Source organism: Magnolia sinica, chromosome 17 (assembly GCF_029962835.1).
Source record: "Magnolia sinica isolate HGM2019 chromosome 17, MsV1, whole genome shotgun sequence".
NCBI lineage: Eukaryota > Viridiplantae > Streptophyta > Magnoliopsida > Magnoliales > Magnoliaceae > Magnolia > Magnolia sinica.
The window spans coordinates 12,862,181-12,882,317 of record NC_080589.1 but is presented as its reverse complement, the minus strand read 5'-3'; the positions used below and the strand labels follow the sequence as shown (position 1 = coordinate 12,882,317).

The 20,137-nt window shown below is 39.5% G+C and overlaps 1 protein-coding gene and 1 non-coding gene across 4 annotated transcripts in view; both read right to left on the bottom strand.

Annotated features, from left to right (window-relative positions):
* Positions 1-7,925: 7,925 nt before the first annotated feature.
* On the bottom strand, positions 7,926-7,996 carry TRNAG-CCC (transfer RNA glycine (anticodon CCC)). The gene has a single exon. It is a non-coding gene; the product is annotated as a tRNA-Gly (tRNA).
* A 3,046-nt stretch (positions 7,997-11,042) lies between these two features.
* LOC131231959 (ATP-dependent DNA helicase Q-like SIM) overlaps positions 11,043-20,137 on the bottom strand; it is a 59,531-nt gene continuing 50,436 nt past the window's right edge. For 2 of the 3 annotated variants that reach the window (XM_058228381.1, XM_058228382.1), the window contains exons 13-16: positions 19,993-20,086; positions 14,160-14,276; positions 12,443-12,535; positions 11,043-11,842 (exon numbers count right to left, since the gene is read on the bottom strand). In XM_058228381.1, the coding sequence (XP_058084364.1) occupies positions 11,537-11,842; positions 12,443-12,535; positions 14,160-14,276; positions 19,993-20,086 (610 nt within the window). In that variant the 3' untranslated portion in view covers positions 11,043-11,536. The remainder of the gene's footprint in view (positions 11,843-12,442; positions 12,536-14,159; positions 14,277-19,992; positions 20,087-20,137) is intronic. The other variant, XM_058228384.1, reaches the window with a different exon arrangement.

Genomic DNA, 20,137 nt, shown 5'->3' with positions numbered 1-20,137 from the left:
AGTCTCATTATATTGAGAAAATAATAAACAAGTTTAATCACTTGAAAATTAAAGAGGCAAAGACCCCGTTTGATCCAAGTATCAAGTTAAAAGAAAACAGTGGAAGAGCAGTTGCACAACTAGAGTATGCTAGTGCTATAGGCAGTCTTATGTATGCAATGCAATGCACAAGACCGGATATAGCATACGCTGTGAGTAAACTAAGTAGATTTACGAGTAATCCAAGTGTTGAACACTGAAAAGCAGTAAGTAGAGTTCTAGGTTATCTTAAAGAAACCAAAGAACTAGGACTATTTTACTTAGAATTTTTAGTAGTGTTAGAAGGATATACCGATGCAAGTTGGATATCGAGTGCAGGGGACAACAAGTCCACTACAAGGTAGATATTCACCTTAGGAGGTGCAGCTGTATCTTGGGGATGTAAGAAACAAACTTACATAACGCACTCGACTATGGAATCTGAGTTCATAGCTTTAGCTGCTACAGGCAAAGAGGCTGAATGGTTAAGGAATCTTCTAGTAGAAATTCTATTTTATGTGAAGCCTATACCGGTTGTTTCATTGTGATAGTGAAGCCACTCTAGCAAGAGCCTATAACGGTACCTATAATGGGAAGTCCAGACACATAAGTTTGAGACATTACTATATAAGACAATTGATTCAAGATGGAATCATTGCGATCTCATATATAAAATCGAGTAATAACTTGACTGATCCTTTTACTAAACATCTGATGAGAGAGGTAGTAAGGACAACATCTAGAGGGATGGGGTTGAAACTTTTTACTTAAAGTTTCACCAGTGAAAAAACCCAACCCAAAATTAGAAAATCTCTAAATTTTAGGTTTAATGGGTAACAACAATTCACTGATAAGTGAAAAGTTTCAGCACTAAATAAATTAATAACCTCATCCAGGATGATAATGCCAGCTGTTACAAAAGAGGGATGGGTATTAAAACTCTTAATAAAGTCCAGTCAAACAGAACAAGTGTTTTTAACGAAAACACTGGAAAGATTTCACCTATGTGAATGTAGAAGTGGTGCCACTTCTCATGAGACTTAGAGTTATCTCGGGATCATAAAGAACACCTAACGCATGAGCTATTATGTGTGTGGTATTTTCGGTTATATCATAAAAGAATAACTGGTTCAATGTTGTGACAACCAGAAATTTCGAAATAACTTTAAAATGCTTACACTAAGGAAAGATTCAAATCGCAAGATATCTTTCTTTATGCATAATAACTGTTATTATTCAGGCAGAGTTTTCATTGTTTTAAAAACCAGTGGGAGATTGTTGAAAATCAGTGGTTTTAAAAATAATAAAAATGAAAATTCAAAATTTTCAAAATTTCTGAATTTTCCCGCCAAAATACTTTTTGAATTTTTTGAATTAAAAAGTGCGGTGTTTATGCTTTGTCCCACATCGGAAATGCAAAGAATAATTTTGTGGTTTATATGAGATGTTGAGAAGGGTATTCTTACTTAGAGCTTTTTCGAGGAGATGAACACGAGTTCGCACTAGAACACACGCACGTATGCACGCGCGCACGCTCGCGCTAAGGCTCGGGCTCGGGCTCAGGCTCGGGCACGGGTACGGGCGTGGGCGAGGGTGAGGGCGTGGGCGTGGGCAGTGAGGCAATGTGGCTGTAGTGGCGCTAGATGGCGCACTTTGCACTTCGCACGCCCATCTCCTTACATTAGCTGGGCGTGCGAAGTGCAAAAAATAGGCAGTGATTTCAAATGTTAGAAATGAGCCTGGGTTTTATAGGTGACTGAGAGTGGTCAGATCTTAAATCCGAAACGTCCAGCTGTTTCTATAAATGGATAGCTACTTTAAAAGCCACAACGGTCCGAAAACGGACGGGCCAAGATGATCCAATGGTCAGATCTACAGATCTAATGACCAGAAACGTCTGGGATTAATGGACAACGGCCAGAAACATTTTTCAAACGTTCTGGACCATTGAATATCACAGAGCAACGGGTCTAAACCTGAGGCCAATATAAATTGGACCATTCCAGTCCGATTTCATCATCTCAACCCACCATCTCTCCCATCAAATCAGATACAGTCCATAGCTCCATTTTAGAATACTTTTATCATATCCATCGTCTAAGTCTTCCAGAAGAAATCTATTGCGTTAAAACTGTTCCATAGTGGACCTATCGTGATTGTTGCACACTGGATCCAGATAAGGCTTATCTTATCCTGGGAGCAATTTGCCTGTAACCCATCAGCAGTTGGTAAGGGGGCGAATCACGCTTTAAGGACAGCGTATTTTATACGTGATTCAGCTTAGTCATAATTTATTTTTCTATTTTTTATATTTTCGGTGTATCCAATAGAAATTTATCCAACATTCATGTCATCATCCATACCCTGTCATCATCCATACCATGATCTACACTATAATCCATGACCCATGTGATGGTATGGTCCGTCAGAACCTGCATTTCAAACCAAGCCTCAGTCCAAGCTCGAGCCTTCCTCCCATATGAATATAAAAAGAGATTTTCACCTTTGAAAAAGAGATTCGATCAAAGGAGAGAAAAACAGGAAAAGAGCGGGAGAAATTCGATAGAGTCAGCCATAGAAAGAGCAAATAAAGGGGGGAGCGTTTGACGAGAGAGCCAGAGAGAGTCCAAAGTGACCTCTTAAGAGAGTGCTAAGAAACTGAGATAGAGTCCTTGACTCGATCTCTGATCTATCCTTTCTGTTCTCATAATTTTTTCTTTTCTTTTCTCTTTTTCTTTTTCTTTTTAAAATCATTTTTATCTCATTTCAACTTTAAAAGACAATGTCATATTTTTTATCTATTATTTTCAAGTCTGTACATTCCAATCCCCCTATTTTGAACACTCAAGGTAGTAGGCTCTATTCTAACATCACATAAAGTATGCTATACAATAATTGACTCAATATTCTATATTAGAAAATGTGATTTAGAGGAGTAACCAAAAATTCTGCATTCATTTTCTTTTTATTTTCATACTTATATTGGAAAACCTTTTTCCAACCATTTTTATTTCATTTTCAGTTTATCTCCTGTAGTTTAGACTCTAAATCTTAGTATTTTACAAGAAGTTCATTGAATCCCCTTTGATAGTGTATAGCCCAATAAAGTAGAGACCATGTTGCACACTGGTAGTAAAAGTGTGTTTAACTTTTTTATTTTCTGTAACCGAGGCCCTTACCTAGAATCTACAACAAAGATCTATCCAAGAGTCACTTTAGTCAAAAATTCTATGATTTTTCTCTATCACTAAGAAATTCCATGAATTCTAGTCTATTATGGATTCTAAAGCCCTCATTTTGGCTAATGGCGTCTCTAATCAACATATGAATGTGAGTAGGTTGCATGAGATATTATGAATAGTATAATTATAATCATTAACCTTCTCTTCTCAACTCTTCTGTAAGGTTCAAGTATGAAGACCTTAGCTATGGGTTTTACTGGGCGTGAATAGATTTTAGATCTAAGCCTTCATATGCTATTGCCCATATCAAGCATCTAAAATTATTAACATTCTCTTTCAACTCTTTTGTAAGATTCATGTGTGAAGGTCTTAGTTATGTGTTGCTCTGAATAGACTTCGAATTTGGGCCTTCACATGCTATTGTCTATATCAACCAAGCATATAATATTCATATAATATTCACACACACACACACACACACACACACACACACACATATGTATCCATTGTTTGACTCATGCAACCATCACACAATCCGGCTCATGCAACCATTACATGGTCCGACTTGAACTCCTAGTGAGGTAGCTCATATGGAAAAACCTCATTCTAGTGTCTGCAAAATCATTCTCTAAAATGAGCTGAAAAAATAGATGACAATGCGAATATACAATACATGCATCAAGGTGGGGCCACGGTCAGGGCCACTCACAGAATTGGATTGTGTACTGTCTAAACTATGTTGAGCCCATGTGAATATATGTCATTTATCAACCCCATTTATCCATTTTAAAGCTGATTTTAGGGATTGAGCCAAAAACTGAAGCATATCTAAAGCTCAAGTCATGCATACAACACGAATTTCGTGTGAGAATAATGATTTCCACGGTTTAAACCTTCCAAGGCCTCATAATGATATTTATTTGTCATATAACACAGATATGCATGAAGGGAAATCACAACTATCAAATTGATCCAAAACTTTTATAATCCCGATGAAGTTTTCAATGGTAGGCGTTCAATTCACACAGTTTCCTATGGTGTGATCCACTTGATCTTTATATATACTTCATTTTTGGGCTCAGGACTTAAAATTGTCTGGTAAAGGGGCAGATAGATGGGATAAAATACGTAAATCATGGTACGCACAGCGTACTGAGTTACTCGCTACTCTGCTTCCGGCGGCGGCACAACTAATCAACTCGCTGGCAGGCCTCGCTACTCTCGTCTAAGAAAAGATGCGAGGGGATTCGGCGCTACCGTCTTTGGTTATGAACGGACAGGGCCTCTGAGGGGCCATTGTGATGTATGGGTTTTATCTACACCGTCCATCGATTTTTCCATATTTTTTTTTAGAATAAGTGTCCAAAAATGAGGCAGATCCAAGACTCAAGTGGACCACAGAATGGAGATTAAACAACTACCGTTGAAAACTCCTTGGGACCACAAAAGTTTTGTTCAAAGCTGAAAATTGTGTTGTCCCATCATCCATGTCTATCAGGTCTATATGACCTTATGAATCGGTGGGATGGTAATTAACCATCACGGTGGGTACTAGGAAGGTTTCAACGGTCACCTTGCTGCTTCCTATGGTGTGGTCCACTTGAGCATTGGATCTATCTAATTTTTGGGCTCATACTTTAAAATAACATGGAAAAATGGATGGACAGTGTGGATAAAACCTATACATCACGGTAACCCCTCAGAGCCCCATCTGTTCCTAGATACAGGCAGGGTAGTACCCAGTCCACGTCCGGGAAGGATGAAACGCGGATTGCCTGCTCACGACCTGTTTTTATGCTACCGGCTGGTGCACTTTGGGCCTACCATGATTTATTTGTATTATCCATACTGTCCATTCATTTTTTTCAGATCATTATAGAATATGGTTCCAAAAATAAGTATGATCTAAATCCGATGCGAACCACGCCACAGGAAAATAGTGGTGATTGAATACCTATTATTAAAACTTCCTAGGCCCACCGTAATGTTTATTTTCCATCCGACCTGTTGATTAGGTCACACAGACCTGGATGAAGGGAAAACACAAATATAAGCTTGATCCAAAACTTTTGTGGGCCCAAGGAGTTTTTAATGGTGGGCGCTCAATGACCTTTTCCAGTGGTGCGGTGCACCTACGATATGGATCTAATTCATTTTTGGGATAATGCCATAAAGTGATCCAGAAAAATGGATGGACGGCGTGGATAAAAGGCATTCATTATGGTAAGCCCACAAAGTACCGACTAGTAGCATCCTCAGTAGGCAATTGTGTTTTCTTCTTTTATAGTAATTTTAAATAATAAATACCTAGCAATTCTAGTTACATCATTAAAATGAGTATTTATGTCATTTTATGTTAAAATATTAGCGGAAATGATAGATATATTCATTTGACAATTATCATGATCAATGAGATAATTTAATGAAAAGTTTATTTAAAAAAGTAGTTGGATGTAAATATAATATTAATGAGGTATTATTTTATAAAATTTCTTATTTAAAATTTTAATAAATGAATTCAGTAGTACATCTGCACCCATCATTACCAGCAACATCATTAAAATAAGAGAATTTAATAATGTGTAGAATATCTAGCCAAGATCATTTCACCCTTGTTAGACAATTGAATTGAAATAAAATAAATGTGCAATGATATTCCCTATTGCAAATGTTCCTCCCACTATATATTTTTATTTATTTCATGTATGTGAATTATAGCTTTTCCATTCATCAAATTGGAGGGTTGAATTCAGTGCACGGTGAAAACATCGAATGGAATCACCAGAAGGATTGAATGGTTGGGATCTCATCATTGTATAAAAATCTTGAGCATCAAAATTTCATGATCTCAAACTCGTTTGCAAGCTAATATAATAAGCTTTCAAATCAAACTAATTTCATGTCATTCTGGTATTGCTTGGTTTCTGAAAATGTCTCACAAATGAGTGGTGGATATACCAAGGGAGAATTTAAGTAGAGCTCGACAGGACCCCAATCGAGTCGAATTGGAAACAAAATCCTGCAACAAGATTTCAGGTTCAAATAGGAAACACCCCGGAGAATGGAAATGAGTTCCAGTTTAAAACTCAAGTTGGCACGAAACCTGGTTTTCCATCTCTGTTTGCTTGCAGACATGTATAGATGTCAGATCTTGTATTGTCTTCCGTGATGTGTGTTGAGATCTAATTCACTCATCACTTTCTTTTAAATCATGTATTAGGCCGAGCTTCGAGCTCGAATTGAGCTGAAATGAACTGAGTCGATTTGTGCCAAGCTTCATGTAGAGCTCAGGTCAACTTCAACTTGGATTAAAAATAAAATTCAAACTCAATAAGGCTTGGCTCAGCCTAAACCTAGTTTCCAGCTAAGTTGAGTTTTTTCAAGCCAATCAAGGAAGTTAACCAAGCTAGCCTGGTTCCTGTCCAACTCTATATTTAACTCTAGAAACCTAAAAACTTGAAGAAATTTTACCAAAAAGAACAATTGTTAGTTGGGAGGTTCTTAAGTAGAAGACTCTTCTCATAGGATAAGGCCCATGGTAGTAGCCTACTCATCATGTATTGGGAGACCGCGGAAGCACACAGAGATGAATCTAGGAGAGTAATCCAATAGCACAAACTAAACACCAAGAGAACACAACGATTTTAACATGGAAAAATTTTTGTGGAAAAAAATCACGGCACCAAGTGACAAATGAACACTATGAAAGCAAAAATTATAAAGAGAAAGAGCTTACCCAATTCGAATAATATCGAATCTCACCCTCGCTACATCATTTAAGTCCTTTAGACGAATTTGAAAATCTGTATGAATATTTACCCATATACATAGCCTTGGGAAGAATCTCAAACGGAAAAAGAAACTGGGAAGAATCCCAAACAAAAAATGAAACATAAAATTTGATTAAAGATATCTAATACAATAATTTCCATCTAGTTTATCTTTCTCAACTAACGATACATAAAAGTAAGTTTCACAATAAAAAATACGTAATTTTGAATAGTTCACTTTATGATCACTCCATACTTCCTCTAAAATTTTACATTCAATAGTCGTAGAAGGAGACCAATTTACCAAATAGCAGATTGTGTTAACTGTCTTAGTTCATAGGTCCTTGCCTAACCCAGTATTATTAATCATGTATCAAGCTCTCTCCAAGAGAGTTCGATTCATCCACTTAGTCACACAGTTTTACTCGCATGTATGGCACACTGTGTTATGCCTAATGATTCATTCATCCTTATAAAATTGATTAAATTCACCTGAAGCAAACTCCCTATCATAATACTATATTAACTGAATAAATTACGTACACAAATTAGGTGGGCCCAAAATACATACACTGGTACACCGGTGATAATTCTATATCATGTGAGCATGGCACCATGTAAAGATAATGATAAATTATCACCTGATACGCTGAAAGAATGTACCTACCCATTTAATCGATGGCCACTGGGCCATTGAATAGATGATTGAAATGGGAAAGTAGCACCTAACCGTCTGATCGATAGCCAATGACCATTGAAAGGATGATTGAAATGGGAAAGTAGCCAATGGTCTTCTAAAATCAACATAATGGAATATTTACAATCAATCATGAATGAAAGGTTAAAATCAGTCAGATGGAGCACCTATCTGACGTTAAAGACTGAAGGGTTACGATCATCCGATCAGTGTGACTTTGGTACCATGGTCGACCAAAAATAACAAAAGAGAAAAAAATGCGCATCCAGGGAATCGAACCCTGGTCAGTACCGTGGGAGGGTACTATGATACCACTACACCAGATGCGCTGTTCTGTTTAGCGCTGTTGTAAAATATTACTCATTATATATAAAAGAAATTCCCAGTTTAGAGAAATAGACGGAGTCTGGTGGATACGTCGATGGTAGGCCCCACCTGATGAATGTCTCACATATTCGCACAGTGTTGGAGCATGAACATCGAAGCCATCTGTCTGTCCACTAGGACTAACAGACCAATGGCCGGGATAACTAAACCACCGGCTCCAATTGTCAGGGTCACGGATTGACGGATTAAGGACTACCCCCACCAGGACCTAACTAGAGACCTACGGTCCTGGAAGGGGCTCTGTGGAGCCTCCTTGATGTATGTGTTTTATCCACGCCGTTCATCCATTTTGACTGATAATTTCCATTTTGACTGATAATTTTAGAGGATGGGTTCAAAAAGGAGGAAGATCAAAGGCTCAAGTGGACCACACCACAGGCTAGTGAGGATTGAATCCCTACAGTTGAAAACCTGTTGGGAGGGCCACGGAAGTTTTAGCTCAAGCTGATATTTATGATTTCTCTTCGTTCAGGTTTGTGTGACCTTATGAACAAGTTGGATGGCAAATAAACATTGCTGTGGGCCTTAGAAAGGTTTCAATGCTGGACATCATTGTTACCATTGCTTCCTGCGGTGTGGGGCACTCAAGCCTTCAATCTGCCTTCTTTTCAATCTTGTGTTAGAAAATAATCTGTCAAAATGGATGAACGGCATCGGTAAAACACAAACATCATGGAGGGTCCCACAGAGCCCCTACCTGGACCGTCCTTCTCTAGCCAGGTCCAGGTGGGGTAGTACCCAATCCGCATATAATTGTCATAACTGAAAACCCAGTAATGAGCTGTACACAGTCGAACCGAGTCGAGCTTGGCACAACTCGACTTGGCTTGGCAACTAGCTGACTCAGCTCGAACTCGGCTCAGCTCAGTCCTCGAGCCTTACTGGCCGGCTCGTTTCAGTCAGCAGCTCGGGCCGGTTCGAGCCGAGTTTGAGCTTGTGCGATATTTTCTCAAACACATGGAGTGCACCTTCAATTTCACACAGTATGAAAAATAACAACAGCAGTTTACAAGTATTTCATCAAACACTCATTAGGCAGCATAAAAATCAAGATGCAAGGATAGTTTTATCATGTAATATATTTTTTTTTTTTGTAGTGATTTTTTTTCATATCCATACCTTCATCACCACCAGCTGATCCCGTGGAGAATGTATGCACCTGAAACAACACCAGGTGGAGTCATTTCATCAAACACTTGGTGAGTAACATCAACATCAAAATAACCGAGTCTCCGAACTGGTTTGATACGAGTTTGATTCTAGTCGAGGTTCGATCCCAGTCGATTTGAGCTCGGACAAGCACGAACTCAGCTCAAAATTTTTTTGAGCTCCAAAAATCAGCTTGACTTGGCTCGAACTCAGTTTCGAATCGAGTCAAGCTGAGTTAACCGAGATAACCCAGTTCGTGTACAGTGGGCATCCAAAAACTGCGGTCAAGGATTCAAAATTTCCTCCCGCTTGGATCTTCAATGTATCCCAGGAGGGCCCATGTTAAGTGATCCATGCCGTTGATCTCACTGTCCAGAACTTATCTACGGAGCTGATGTTTGGTAATCAAAGCAGTTGATGCCATGGTCGAATGTAAGCAGGGAAAAGGTGGCTCACGACCATGGATGAGATCAAATGCACGAATCTCATCAATTGGATGACCACAGCGGACCATTTGGTAGTTTTGTACAGGAATATGGACGGTTCGAATTCAACCTGAAAGCCCACGAATGGATGATTGGGATCATCCGATGGCAACCAGAGGGAAGATATTCCTCAGTTGGTGAAGGGCCACAGATTAAGGCCCAGACCATCCTAACAGACCTTTCCTGCATCCCAACCATGTCAGGCTCTCAAGCCAGCCCAACCCATCAACAATTAAAAAAACACTAGCAATGCTCAAAGCATCCAGGTGTACTTTAAGCTTTAAGTGCACTCCAGAGATTCTAGCCATTGGCAGTCTGAGTATTGATCTAGACCTCCATCTCACGGCTCACTAAGCATGGAATTGATGCGGATTGCCTGTTACAGGGGCCCACCTTAACCCCGACACGGACCAATGGTGAAGCACTAATATACACACATCAGATGTGGGGCCCTAAAAACAAAGATTTACCTATGTGAAATGACCATATTGCTATTTTCATTGCAGTGTAAGACTTATATATGTTGTATTGACGGTGGTGCTTTTTCGTTGGGCTACATCACTATTAAAAGAGCCCTACCACTAGGGGTTACAAGCTAGGGCGCAGATTGCGTCCTACTCCCGCCATCTCTAGCCAGTTCTGCGGGTGGGCCCACCATAATGTATCTGTTTATCGACACAGTCTATCCGTTCTCTCATATCCTTTTAAGGTATGTGGACAAAAATGAGGCAGATGAACCGCACCAAATAATAAGCTTGGGTTGCATTAAGTGCAAGAGTCATCTTTGGTGTGGTCCACTTGAGCGTTGGATCTGCCTCATTTTTGTGCACGTACCTTAAAATGATATGAGAGAAGGGATGGACAGTGTGGATAAACAAATACATCACGGTGGGCCTGCCCACAGATCTGCCCATTCATAGCTAGAGACAGCGTCATCCACGAAAAAAATAAGTCAGAGGAGAGGATCGTTTCTCTAATCAATGTTCTACAGATTGTGGATGTTTTTGGATCAGTTATTGAACCATCCATTGATTACGGCCCACCTTAGACTATTTCTAGAGAATCATTTCAATCAGCGTACCATACTTCTTAACAAGCCTGTCAGGTTAAAACCAACATTAACGAAAAATAAAAAAGGCCAACCCTTATGGTTAAGATCTCAATCGATCAATGTAATTTCTTTTTTCTCATGACGCTCCATGAAATTTAAGTTCGACACAACAGATGGCGTAGATTGATGCTTGGACCATCCATTGTTTAAAAGCACCAGGTTGTATCAAATGCTTAAGTACACCCAGGTGTACTTAAGCACTCATAAAAACCAATTATATCATGCTGTTCTGAAACCTATCCCACTCATAAACCTTCAAATAATTAATGAACAATTGGTAAAAGAAATTCTCAATTTTCTTCCTTGACAACCTTTCGTGACAAAGGAAAATTTGAATTTACTTCACAAACGGGCATGCTAGATCATGCATCTATCTATATAGACAAATAGATACATCAAAATATTGATTTGCACCCGGGATGTTTTTACAGATAGTTATGGTATCAACTCATATGGCCATGTTCTACTCGGGGGAATAAAATAGAGATTGTCACTCGGAGAGATGGCCAAGTGGTTGATAGCTCCGGTCTTGAAAAGCAATTGGGAGTGCAAAAGTTGGCCCACTTGACAACTGTTTGTGATGGAGCAACAGGGAGAAAAAGCAGGGCTCACCAATGATCCGATACTCCACTTCTGTTTCACCATCGTTAGCCGGGCCATGCTCGATCAACCCCTCAGCTTTCCATGATAGCATGGCGAGATTAGCACTTGGGAAGTCATATGGAATTCCATTTAGTTTAGTGCTTCGGTTTCGATAGCTTTGCTTCTAGCCTTCCTCGGACCGTTCTTAGATCCTGTGTACGTCTGCTCGAGCGTCTCTTCCGCTTCTTTCTTCCATATCTTCTCCCTTGCAGGCGTTGGCGGCGTATCTCAGGATCAGCCCATCCTCGTCCCCATTCAGAAAAGCTGGAATACGGTTTCTGGATTTGCATTGAGAGGAGCATGTCTGCTTCAGGATATGCATAGAAATCTTCGTCTGTTCTTGAGTCTAAAAACCTCAATCCCAAGTCTGTTGGCTCTGGGTATTTTATACAAACCCGAACCTGCACATGGAATGTAATTATTACTGGATCAGCCCAGTAGTAACCAGTGTTTTAGGACCCAGACCAGATCAATGGTTAGACCAGACCCACCCACCGAAATGGTTCGGACAAGCAGAGACCTGTTTTGGGAAGGAAAGCTTTCAGACCATCCAGGTCAGCGGGTCCAACAGTCCAGGTCAGGTGGTGTTTTTTTTCTGGTCCAAGCATCTGGATCAGCTTATGTAAGACCCAAACCATCCAATGGGTGGACCCCATCATGAAAGATGCTCTGACCCAGATGGCAAGGCAGCCAAATCATCACGTGGGCTGCATCGCATGAATAAATGTGGACAGCCAAACGGTCCATATTCGACCTACACATGGTCCACAACCCACCTGATGGTTGGACCTGCCTGATTTTGGGCCCAGGGAATCTACAAGACAGGACCTCCCCATGTACAGCTTTGATATCATGTATGTGTTGGCACATGGGACTGAGATCCATAAACCAATGAAGATATACAAGACTAGTAGAAAAATAAAACTTCAAAATGCTGTCCAACCACATTTACGCATTGCCACAACCGACAAAAATTCCACTGATGGTCGTAAAGTGCTTACCATGCCATCCCCTTCTCTTATATACCCCTTCTCTTCTAAAATGCGCACAAACCCTTGCCACCATAGTTGATCGCTTGCAGCAAATTTTGGAAACTGTCCACATGACCATCCATATGGAAGAGTTCATCAGAGAGAAGAATAAAAGAAAATTGGAATTTTGTGTGAGAAGTAGAGAACATTTCAGCGCATCAAAAAGAACTTAAAACACCAATGCTTTCGACGGATCTTTTATATTTGAACTCAAGCCCAACAAATTCATGTACCAAGAAAAAAGGAAGGGAAAAAAAAAAAAAAAAAAACAGATAAATTCATTTAGTGTAGTTAACATGCAGAGCTATACACCCAGATCCATAGCTCAACTGGCAGACTGAGTGGAGATACCTTGTTTCAACACCTGAGGTCTTGGTATCGATCCCTAGCGGGGGTGGCTAACATGGAGTGTGTACTAACAAGCTAACCCAAAAAAAAAAACATGCGGAGCTATACAGAGACAGTTAAAGCAGGATTTGCAAGATCAGATTATTGATGTTTTGAAAATTGGAGAAGAGAACATTTCAATGAGTGTGTTAGTTTGTGTCGCAACTCCAGGATCATCAGCATGCATTGCTGTATAGGGCCCACATGCAGGGATGGTTGGATAATCCAAACCATCCATCCTCTCAATGCTTAATCATAATGGACCAAGGTCCAAAAAAAATATGCAGAAATGATGATGACCACTAATTTGTGCAGATGAATGTGAGCCATCGGAAATTCTATTCAAAAGGTCCACATTCAGCTATTTAATCATCAGTTAGAATCGTCCATTGAGTTTATAAGTTTCTTGATTGGGCTGTCTAGAGTAGCACTGAGAACATGGACAAGTCCAATCATGAGATCATCTCTAGGTGTTGCCCACATGCTGATGATCTGGAGTCAATACCGGAATTTGTACAGAACAGTTGAGCTTTCAGCGTATTAGTGGGGCTCATTATTCAGTGATCCAAAATGTTTAAATGATTGGATCTGCTTTGAATGGCCCATGCACCAAAAATCTTAGCAATAAAAAAAAATTCCAATCCTTCTATTTGTGATCAGAAAACAGGCAATCAAGGAAATACACAGATGGTACACATCAAAACAAAGAAAGGAAAAAGTTTGGATGGCTAGGATCATCCAATCAGGGGAACTTTCAGACTGCTGCACCTGATTAGAAGGATTATGCAAGGTGCCACTAAGATCCCACACAATGAGATTTGGTTTCCAATGACACCCCAAATGCACAGTCGAATGGATAACCAACCATTCAATGCAGAGTACCCCTTCCGCTTGCAACTTGAGGTACCCACCCAAATAACAATGCTAAGAGAATGGTTTAAGACACATCCAAGTCAGGTGCGACTTGGATGAGTCAACTTGGAGTTGCTGGAATCCAATCCGGTTTGACACCATGAATCACCCCTGAGTCATTCAGGTCAGGCTGATTCAGCCCCGACTCACGCAAGTCGCAACTCGACACAGGTCCAAATGAGTCCATCCGAGTCTCCGAGTCTTTTAACCATGGCTAAGAGAGAGACACATATAGCATTCCAAACTAGTCACACAGATCAAAGAATGTATGGAAACTTTAATACCTTACAGACAGTCCGTTGAAAATATTTATGAGGTCAATAACTTCAAAACAAACATGATTAGCTGCATTGGAATGTAATGCAAGTTATATGCAGGAAGAAATTACCTGTTCCCTTAGTCTACTAACCAGCATCTTGAAGTTTGGTCTCTCTATGAATCTTCCTCTTTTAGCATCACCATATATTCCATCATCAAAACAATAGCTTCTGTAACTGGTTGATCCCTGAAATTATCATATGCCCAATTTAGAAAAAGGGAAATAATATATGTCTATGCACATAGGCAGCTTCAAATGGTTATTTAGGGAAAGCGAATATCCATCCAACCATAATACATCACATATGCCATGAACGAAGAACAACCCAATCATATCCATGAAAGGTATGCAAAAACAGTTACATACTAGCAGTTATGGTAACAGTGGACACTAGTGAATGTGCTATCGATGATATCAGCAATCTTATCAGTATCTCATGTGCCCGATACAGAACCCCACCTAAATTCATAGGTTTTGGGATATCAACAATATTAGGGCCTGTTTGGATTCGCATATAAGGGTGTATTGTATTGTATCCGGCTACTGTTCATGTATACGTTCGATCAATTTCTAAATACATCCAAATCAACATGCCATTAATCAATGTTTGGATAGGAGGTATTGTTCGGGCAAGTATACAAATTTTTGTACTTATCAATGTTTGGATATGACGTATTAGGGCTGCGTATTGTATATACGTATAATATTGATAGCACTTGTACGACTGTGGCTATTTTTAAGTTATCATACATTGTATCCCACGTGGGGCCCACTGTCATGTTTGTGATTAATCCTACCCATCCATCATGTTCTCATTGAATAATCCTACCCGTCCATGATTACCATCACCATTTCATGGAAAAACTATAGGATCATTGCAAGCCATCCTGTAAAAGGGGGGCCTGTGGTTTGGCAATCCACACCCTTGAGCTGATGCGCCCAGCAGAGTGGGTATGCCCCAACAAATTCCAGGATCAAATATACCAACCATCCAATCTGCGGCCTACAAACGGACAGTGAACAAAGATTGAAAGGCCAAGATAGGAGGGCCCGCCATCCCGTGCAAGGGAGGCCCCCTGGTTTGGCAATCCACACCATTGAGCTGATGGGCCGAGCAGATTGGGGATGCCCCAAAAAACTTCCAGGTTCGAATTATCCCGCGACCTACAAACAGATGGTTCCACAGGGGGGGAACCGTTGCTGAAAAGTGGCCAAAGATTGAAAGGCCAGGATAGGAGGTGGGCCCAATCAGATAAACGGTCTGGATCGACAAAGCAAGCGCCCCATCTGTACAGGACATAGGCATCAGGAGACCATCTCATGTCCTAATGCATTAGGACCCTACAACATCCTCGACCTTCCTTTTTGGGAGGTGAGTGGCAAGGATGGTAATTTCGGATACCTTTTTGGGGACATTGTAGTCGATGAAGAAGGAACCGAGCTTGTCGAGGGAGAGAGAGAGAGGCCGTTGACGAGCGTCACGTCCGTCATGGACGCGTGCAGCTTCACATCTCCGGCGTTGATGGAGAGAGTCGCGGACGCGCTGCTCTTGTCAGTCACGCATCTGCCCTTCATGGACGCCTTCATCATCGCGTGAGGACCGACAGGTGAGAATTCGTGGAGGGCGATGCTGGTGTTGTCTGGCGAAAATACAACGCAATGACTACACTGCACTACACGATGCAGTGCCTTCTGAAATTACTCTACCGCCTTTTGAAAATTTTGAGATAATGTTGTATTCGCGCGCATGCATACGATCGGACACCAAGTCCTATTCAAACATTGTATAAAGTAAAAATCACCCTTAGTACTATAATATACACCCTTATACGCGAATCCAAACAGGCCCTTATTGCAATATATCCCAATGCATATCGTCCCTCCCTCCCTCTCTCTCTAAAAATATAACAAGCTGCAAGCCTTTATTTCTCTCTTCAAAATAAAACAGGCTACAAGCCTTTATTACTCTCGCACATATGTGAAATCCAGCCTGTCCACCAGTTGTGTCACCTTAAGTTAGCCCCAAGGCCCAAAAATCAGCCCCATCTGTGATTCAAGTGGACCACACGATTGGAAACATTGTAAAAGGCAATGCTCACCCTCCAAACTAATTTTTTGGTGTGACGCAGAAATTGGGTCCATCTTAATTCAAGTGGGCCACACCAGGGGAAACAGTTTGGAGGATAAGCATTGCCCTATACATTGTTTCCAATCGTGTAGTCTACCTGAATCACATATGGGGCGGATTTTTTAGCCCAGGCCTAACATGAGATGACGCACCTGGTGGTCAGGGTGGATTACAGATAAACATCACAGTGGAGCCTACCTGAGTCACCAGAATCCCTATTCTCTATTTAAATGTATGCACAAATTGTACGTGCAATTACGTGTCATATATTAACTCATGTGTCATAAATTGTGGAACAACTGTTGCTAAGTCACGGTCCCAAAATCAGATTGTTTGAACAATCATGACCTTTAATTCATGGACACTTGTTTAGTGAAACAAGACCATTGGATATTTTTCATTCTTAACAATCCAAGAAATGTCCACCAATTTCATTGTCAGATGAGGAAATAAACCTAGTTTTTTTGTTACTAGACATGATATGGACAATTTAATTTCAATTGCTTGTACGCCATGTGTGCAAATTTTTCAATTAATTAATTGATTGTGTTTCTATACATGTCTTCTATGATTTATAAATTATATTAGTTGATTTTGAATATAGTTGCCTCACTCTGTCAACAGTGTATAGTCTAGGACCCCGTACAAAGGAAACTTATTAGTAGCAATTTTTTTTGTGATCTTTTGATTTCTATGTATGTAATGATGGCTTTTTTAACATCTTCTGAAGTTTCATTGAAAATTTTGACCAATTTCCCAATGTTTCCCAAAAGCAACGAAACATTATGCGATACATTTGATATTTCCCATGTGATAACCAATATGTTTCCATATCTCAAGGGCTTGGGTGCGATACACTGAACACTACTGCACTTGTTCAACCTTATAACTAATCATTATTTTACATTCCATGTTCAACAAAAAATAGTCCATATTCTTAGGTCTAGGGTCTTCTAATGTGAGAGATATTTGGGACATGGCCCATCCACTATCTTGTGTTGCACCTGTAAGAAATTTTGTGGCAGTTCCACATTCCATGGGACCCAATGAATGAATGTTTTCATACATGGAAACCCGGCACATGAACCATTTTTAAATCTTTACTATCCATTCAATGATAGGCCATAGCCTAAGTGCCACCAATGGTATGTCCTAACCATCCAACCAAAAGCGTACTCAAAGAAAGCCAAATTTCAGGCCACCAGTTCACAGACATATCAACAATCATTTGATCAGCGAGATCTTTTATTTAAGGCCCATCTAAAAGGGAGATTATACTTGACTAGAAGATGTCCATGGTTCAGTCATCTATCATTGGTTTGTTTGGTCCCAGTGGTATTAAAAAACAGTTACCTAACAGCAGTAACAACAGTTATGTAATGATAACAGTGGGAATCATCACGCATACAAGATTATAACGCCTGTTCTGAAAAATATGGCCTTTAACGGGCCATTATGGGGAGTGTAACGGTGTGATTGCTGGGGGCTGGGGATACGAACCATGGTCCACTTGTACAAAGCTGAGAGAGAGAGAGAGAGAGAGGGGCACGGTCTACCCAATGTTTTAAATATTGACAATATCGGCCGATATATCCCACGATATATCTTGTATCCCACCTGTGCAATACGAAACGCATTAGTAGTGTCGATATATTCCACATGTTCCATCCGGTGAGCATTTTTAATTTCCGATCCCTTTTTTTGTTGAAATTATGTTAAATAAGTGTCAAATGGTTATAAATCAATTGGTTCTTCATGTTTTGCATGAAAAATCATGGAGTTAGAGCTTTGATTTCGATATCCATTGGTTCTCCATGTTCTCTATGTTTTTTCCTCGAAATTTTCCTTCAACGTAATGTCAATTGAGACTAATTTCGAAATATTTTTAGGAGTATTTGACGAAATGATCATCATAATTTCGAAATTTGAATGTAGCTGGTCCGATTTGGGAAAATTCAAAATTTCCCCAATTTCTTCCAAATTGCTTGCAATGTTGTACTACAAACATGAAATCAAGTATGTATGAGGGCTGATCAACCAATTTGTTATGTCCTTGTCAATTTTCAAAAAATAAAAATCATTTTTTAATTAAAAATTAATAAAACTTATTAAAAAAATTTCCGAAATTTCCCTTCAACTAGCTGTCAATTGAGACTAATTTCGAAGTATTTAGGCGTGTTTGATGAAATGATCATCAAATATACTCTAAATGTTATGCATTCAATTTGAATATAGTTGCATTAGTTCAATAAGATAAGATAGTGCATAGCTTAAGACCCCATACAAAGTAAACATATTATGTGCACTTCTTTTTTGAGATGTTATGGTTTAAAAGTGTGTATTAAGGTCTTTTTTAACAATCCGTGAAGTTTTATTGAAAAAATGTTTCACCATGTTTCCCAACAAGTGCAATAAATTACCCGATATAAATGATATATCCAGTGCGATAACCGATACGTATTGGTATCCCAAGGATGCGATACGTAACACAATACCAATATTTCGAACATTGGGTCTACCCAGTGTGGGGCCCAATAAATCGATGGTCTGGAGGCTAGTTGAAGACCGAGAGAGAGAGAGAGAGAGAGAGAGAGAGAGAGAGAGAGAGAGATTATTAACTAGTTCAAATGAATTAAACACTTAGGACTTGCTTGGATTTGTGGAAAGCGTGAGAAAGGAAACCTTGTTTTATGGGAAACCTTATTTCTAGGAAATTGTGGGAAAGGAAATTTTGTTTCCCATGTTTGTTTTTAAATAAGATTTTTCTAGAAATTTTGGGGCATGTTTCCCAATTTATTGTTTGGTCAAATAAATAAATAAATAAAAATCCTATTAGTTATTTGCATGTGCCAGATTAACATGTGGCACGTGGAACACTCGAAGATAGACAATGACACTTGTGGGTGCTTAAGCTTAATGGTGTTAACACAAGGTACTTGAAGTTATATGAGGGCCCAAGTAAAGATGGATGGTAGCACATGTGGCGCATTGGCACCTGAAAAAATAGAAGATGGATGGTGGAACATTTGCATGTGTGACACATGTGAGGCAATTGGAGATGGTCGGTTATACATATATGTTTAACTCTTGAGAAATTCATTTTCCTTCAATTGTGGGAAAATGCCTTTCTTACTGGGAGAGTTGAATTTGATGATTTTCCGGCAAAAAGAGGAAGTGAGAAAGGGTGTTTCCCACCAATTTTCTCACAAACAATGGAAAATTAGTTTCATGGGAAATGATGTTTCATTTCCTTTCCATGAATCTACACAGGCCCTAAAGGTGCATTTTGGCTGCTCCAAATATCATGAAAATTCATGATTAATCAGCCTAATTTGGTGCAAAGTTTCAGGACATTCATGAATTTTTGGTACAACCAAACACACAAAGCAAGAAAGTTTTGATTCTTGAAGAATGTTGAGGCTTCATTTGAATGTACAATGCACGCACAAAAGAACTGAATGAGAAAGTTTAATTTAAACAAGAGGAAATGACCTAATTGTAATCACTATTCCTGGCATTATATCAACGATGTAACCTTTCTTGTAACTTGTAAGTATTCCATTCAAGGCCAAACTGTAAGTAACATAGTTGCAATTTGGAGTTCCCTCATTATTAATACTAAGGTAACCGTCATCTAGTCATTTACACTGACTAAAATTCACTTCGATATTGCATAGAAACGCACCCTACATGAATAAAATGAATACATATAATGACTAGTCTAAGGTACAAATGAAACATAAAATGAAAATTGAAACCAGTTTAAATGCTAACACTCACACATTGAGCTGCAAGAACCCGCATGAAAGCATCTGCCTCCACTTTCATATTCTGCAATTTAGGAGGCTCACCAGCACAGATATCACACCTGCATATCGTGAGTTTAGAAAGCGAGATCTTGAGAAAAAAACAAAGTATC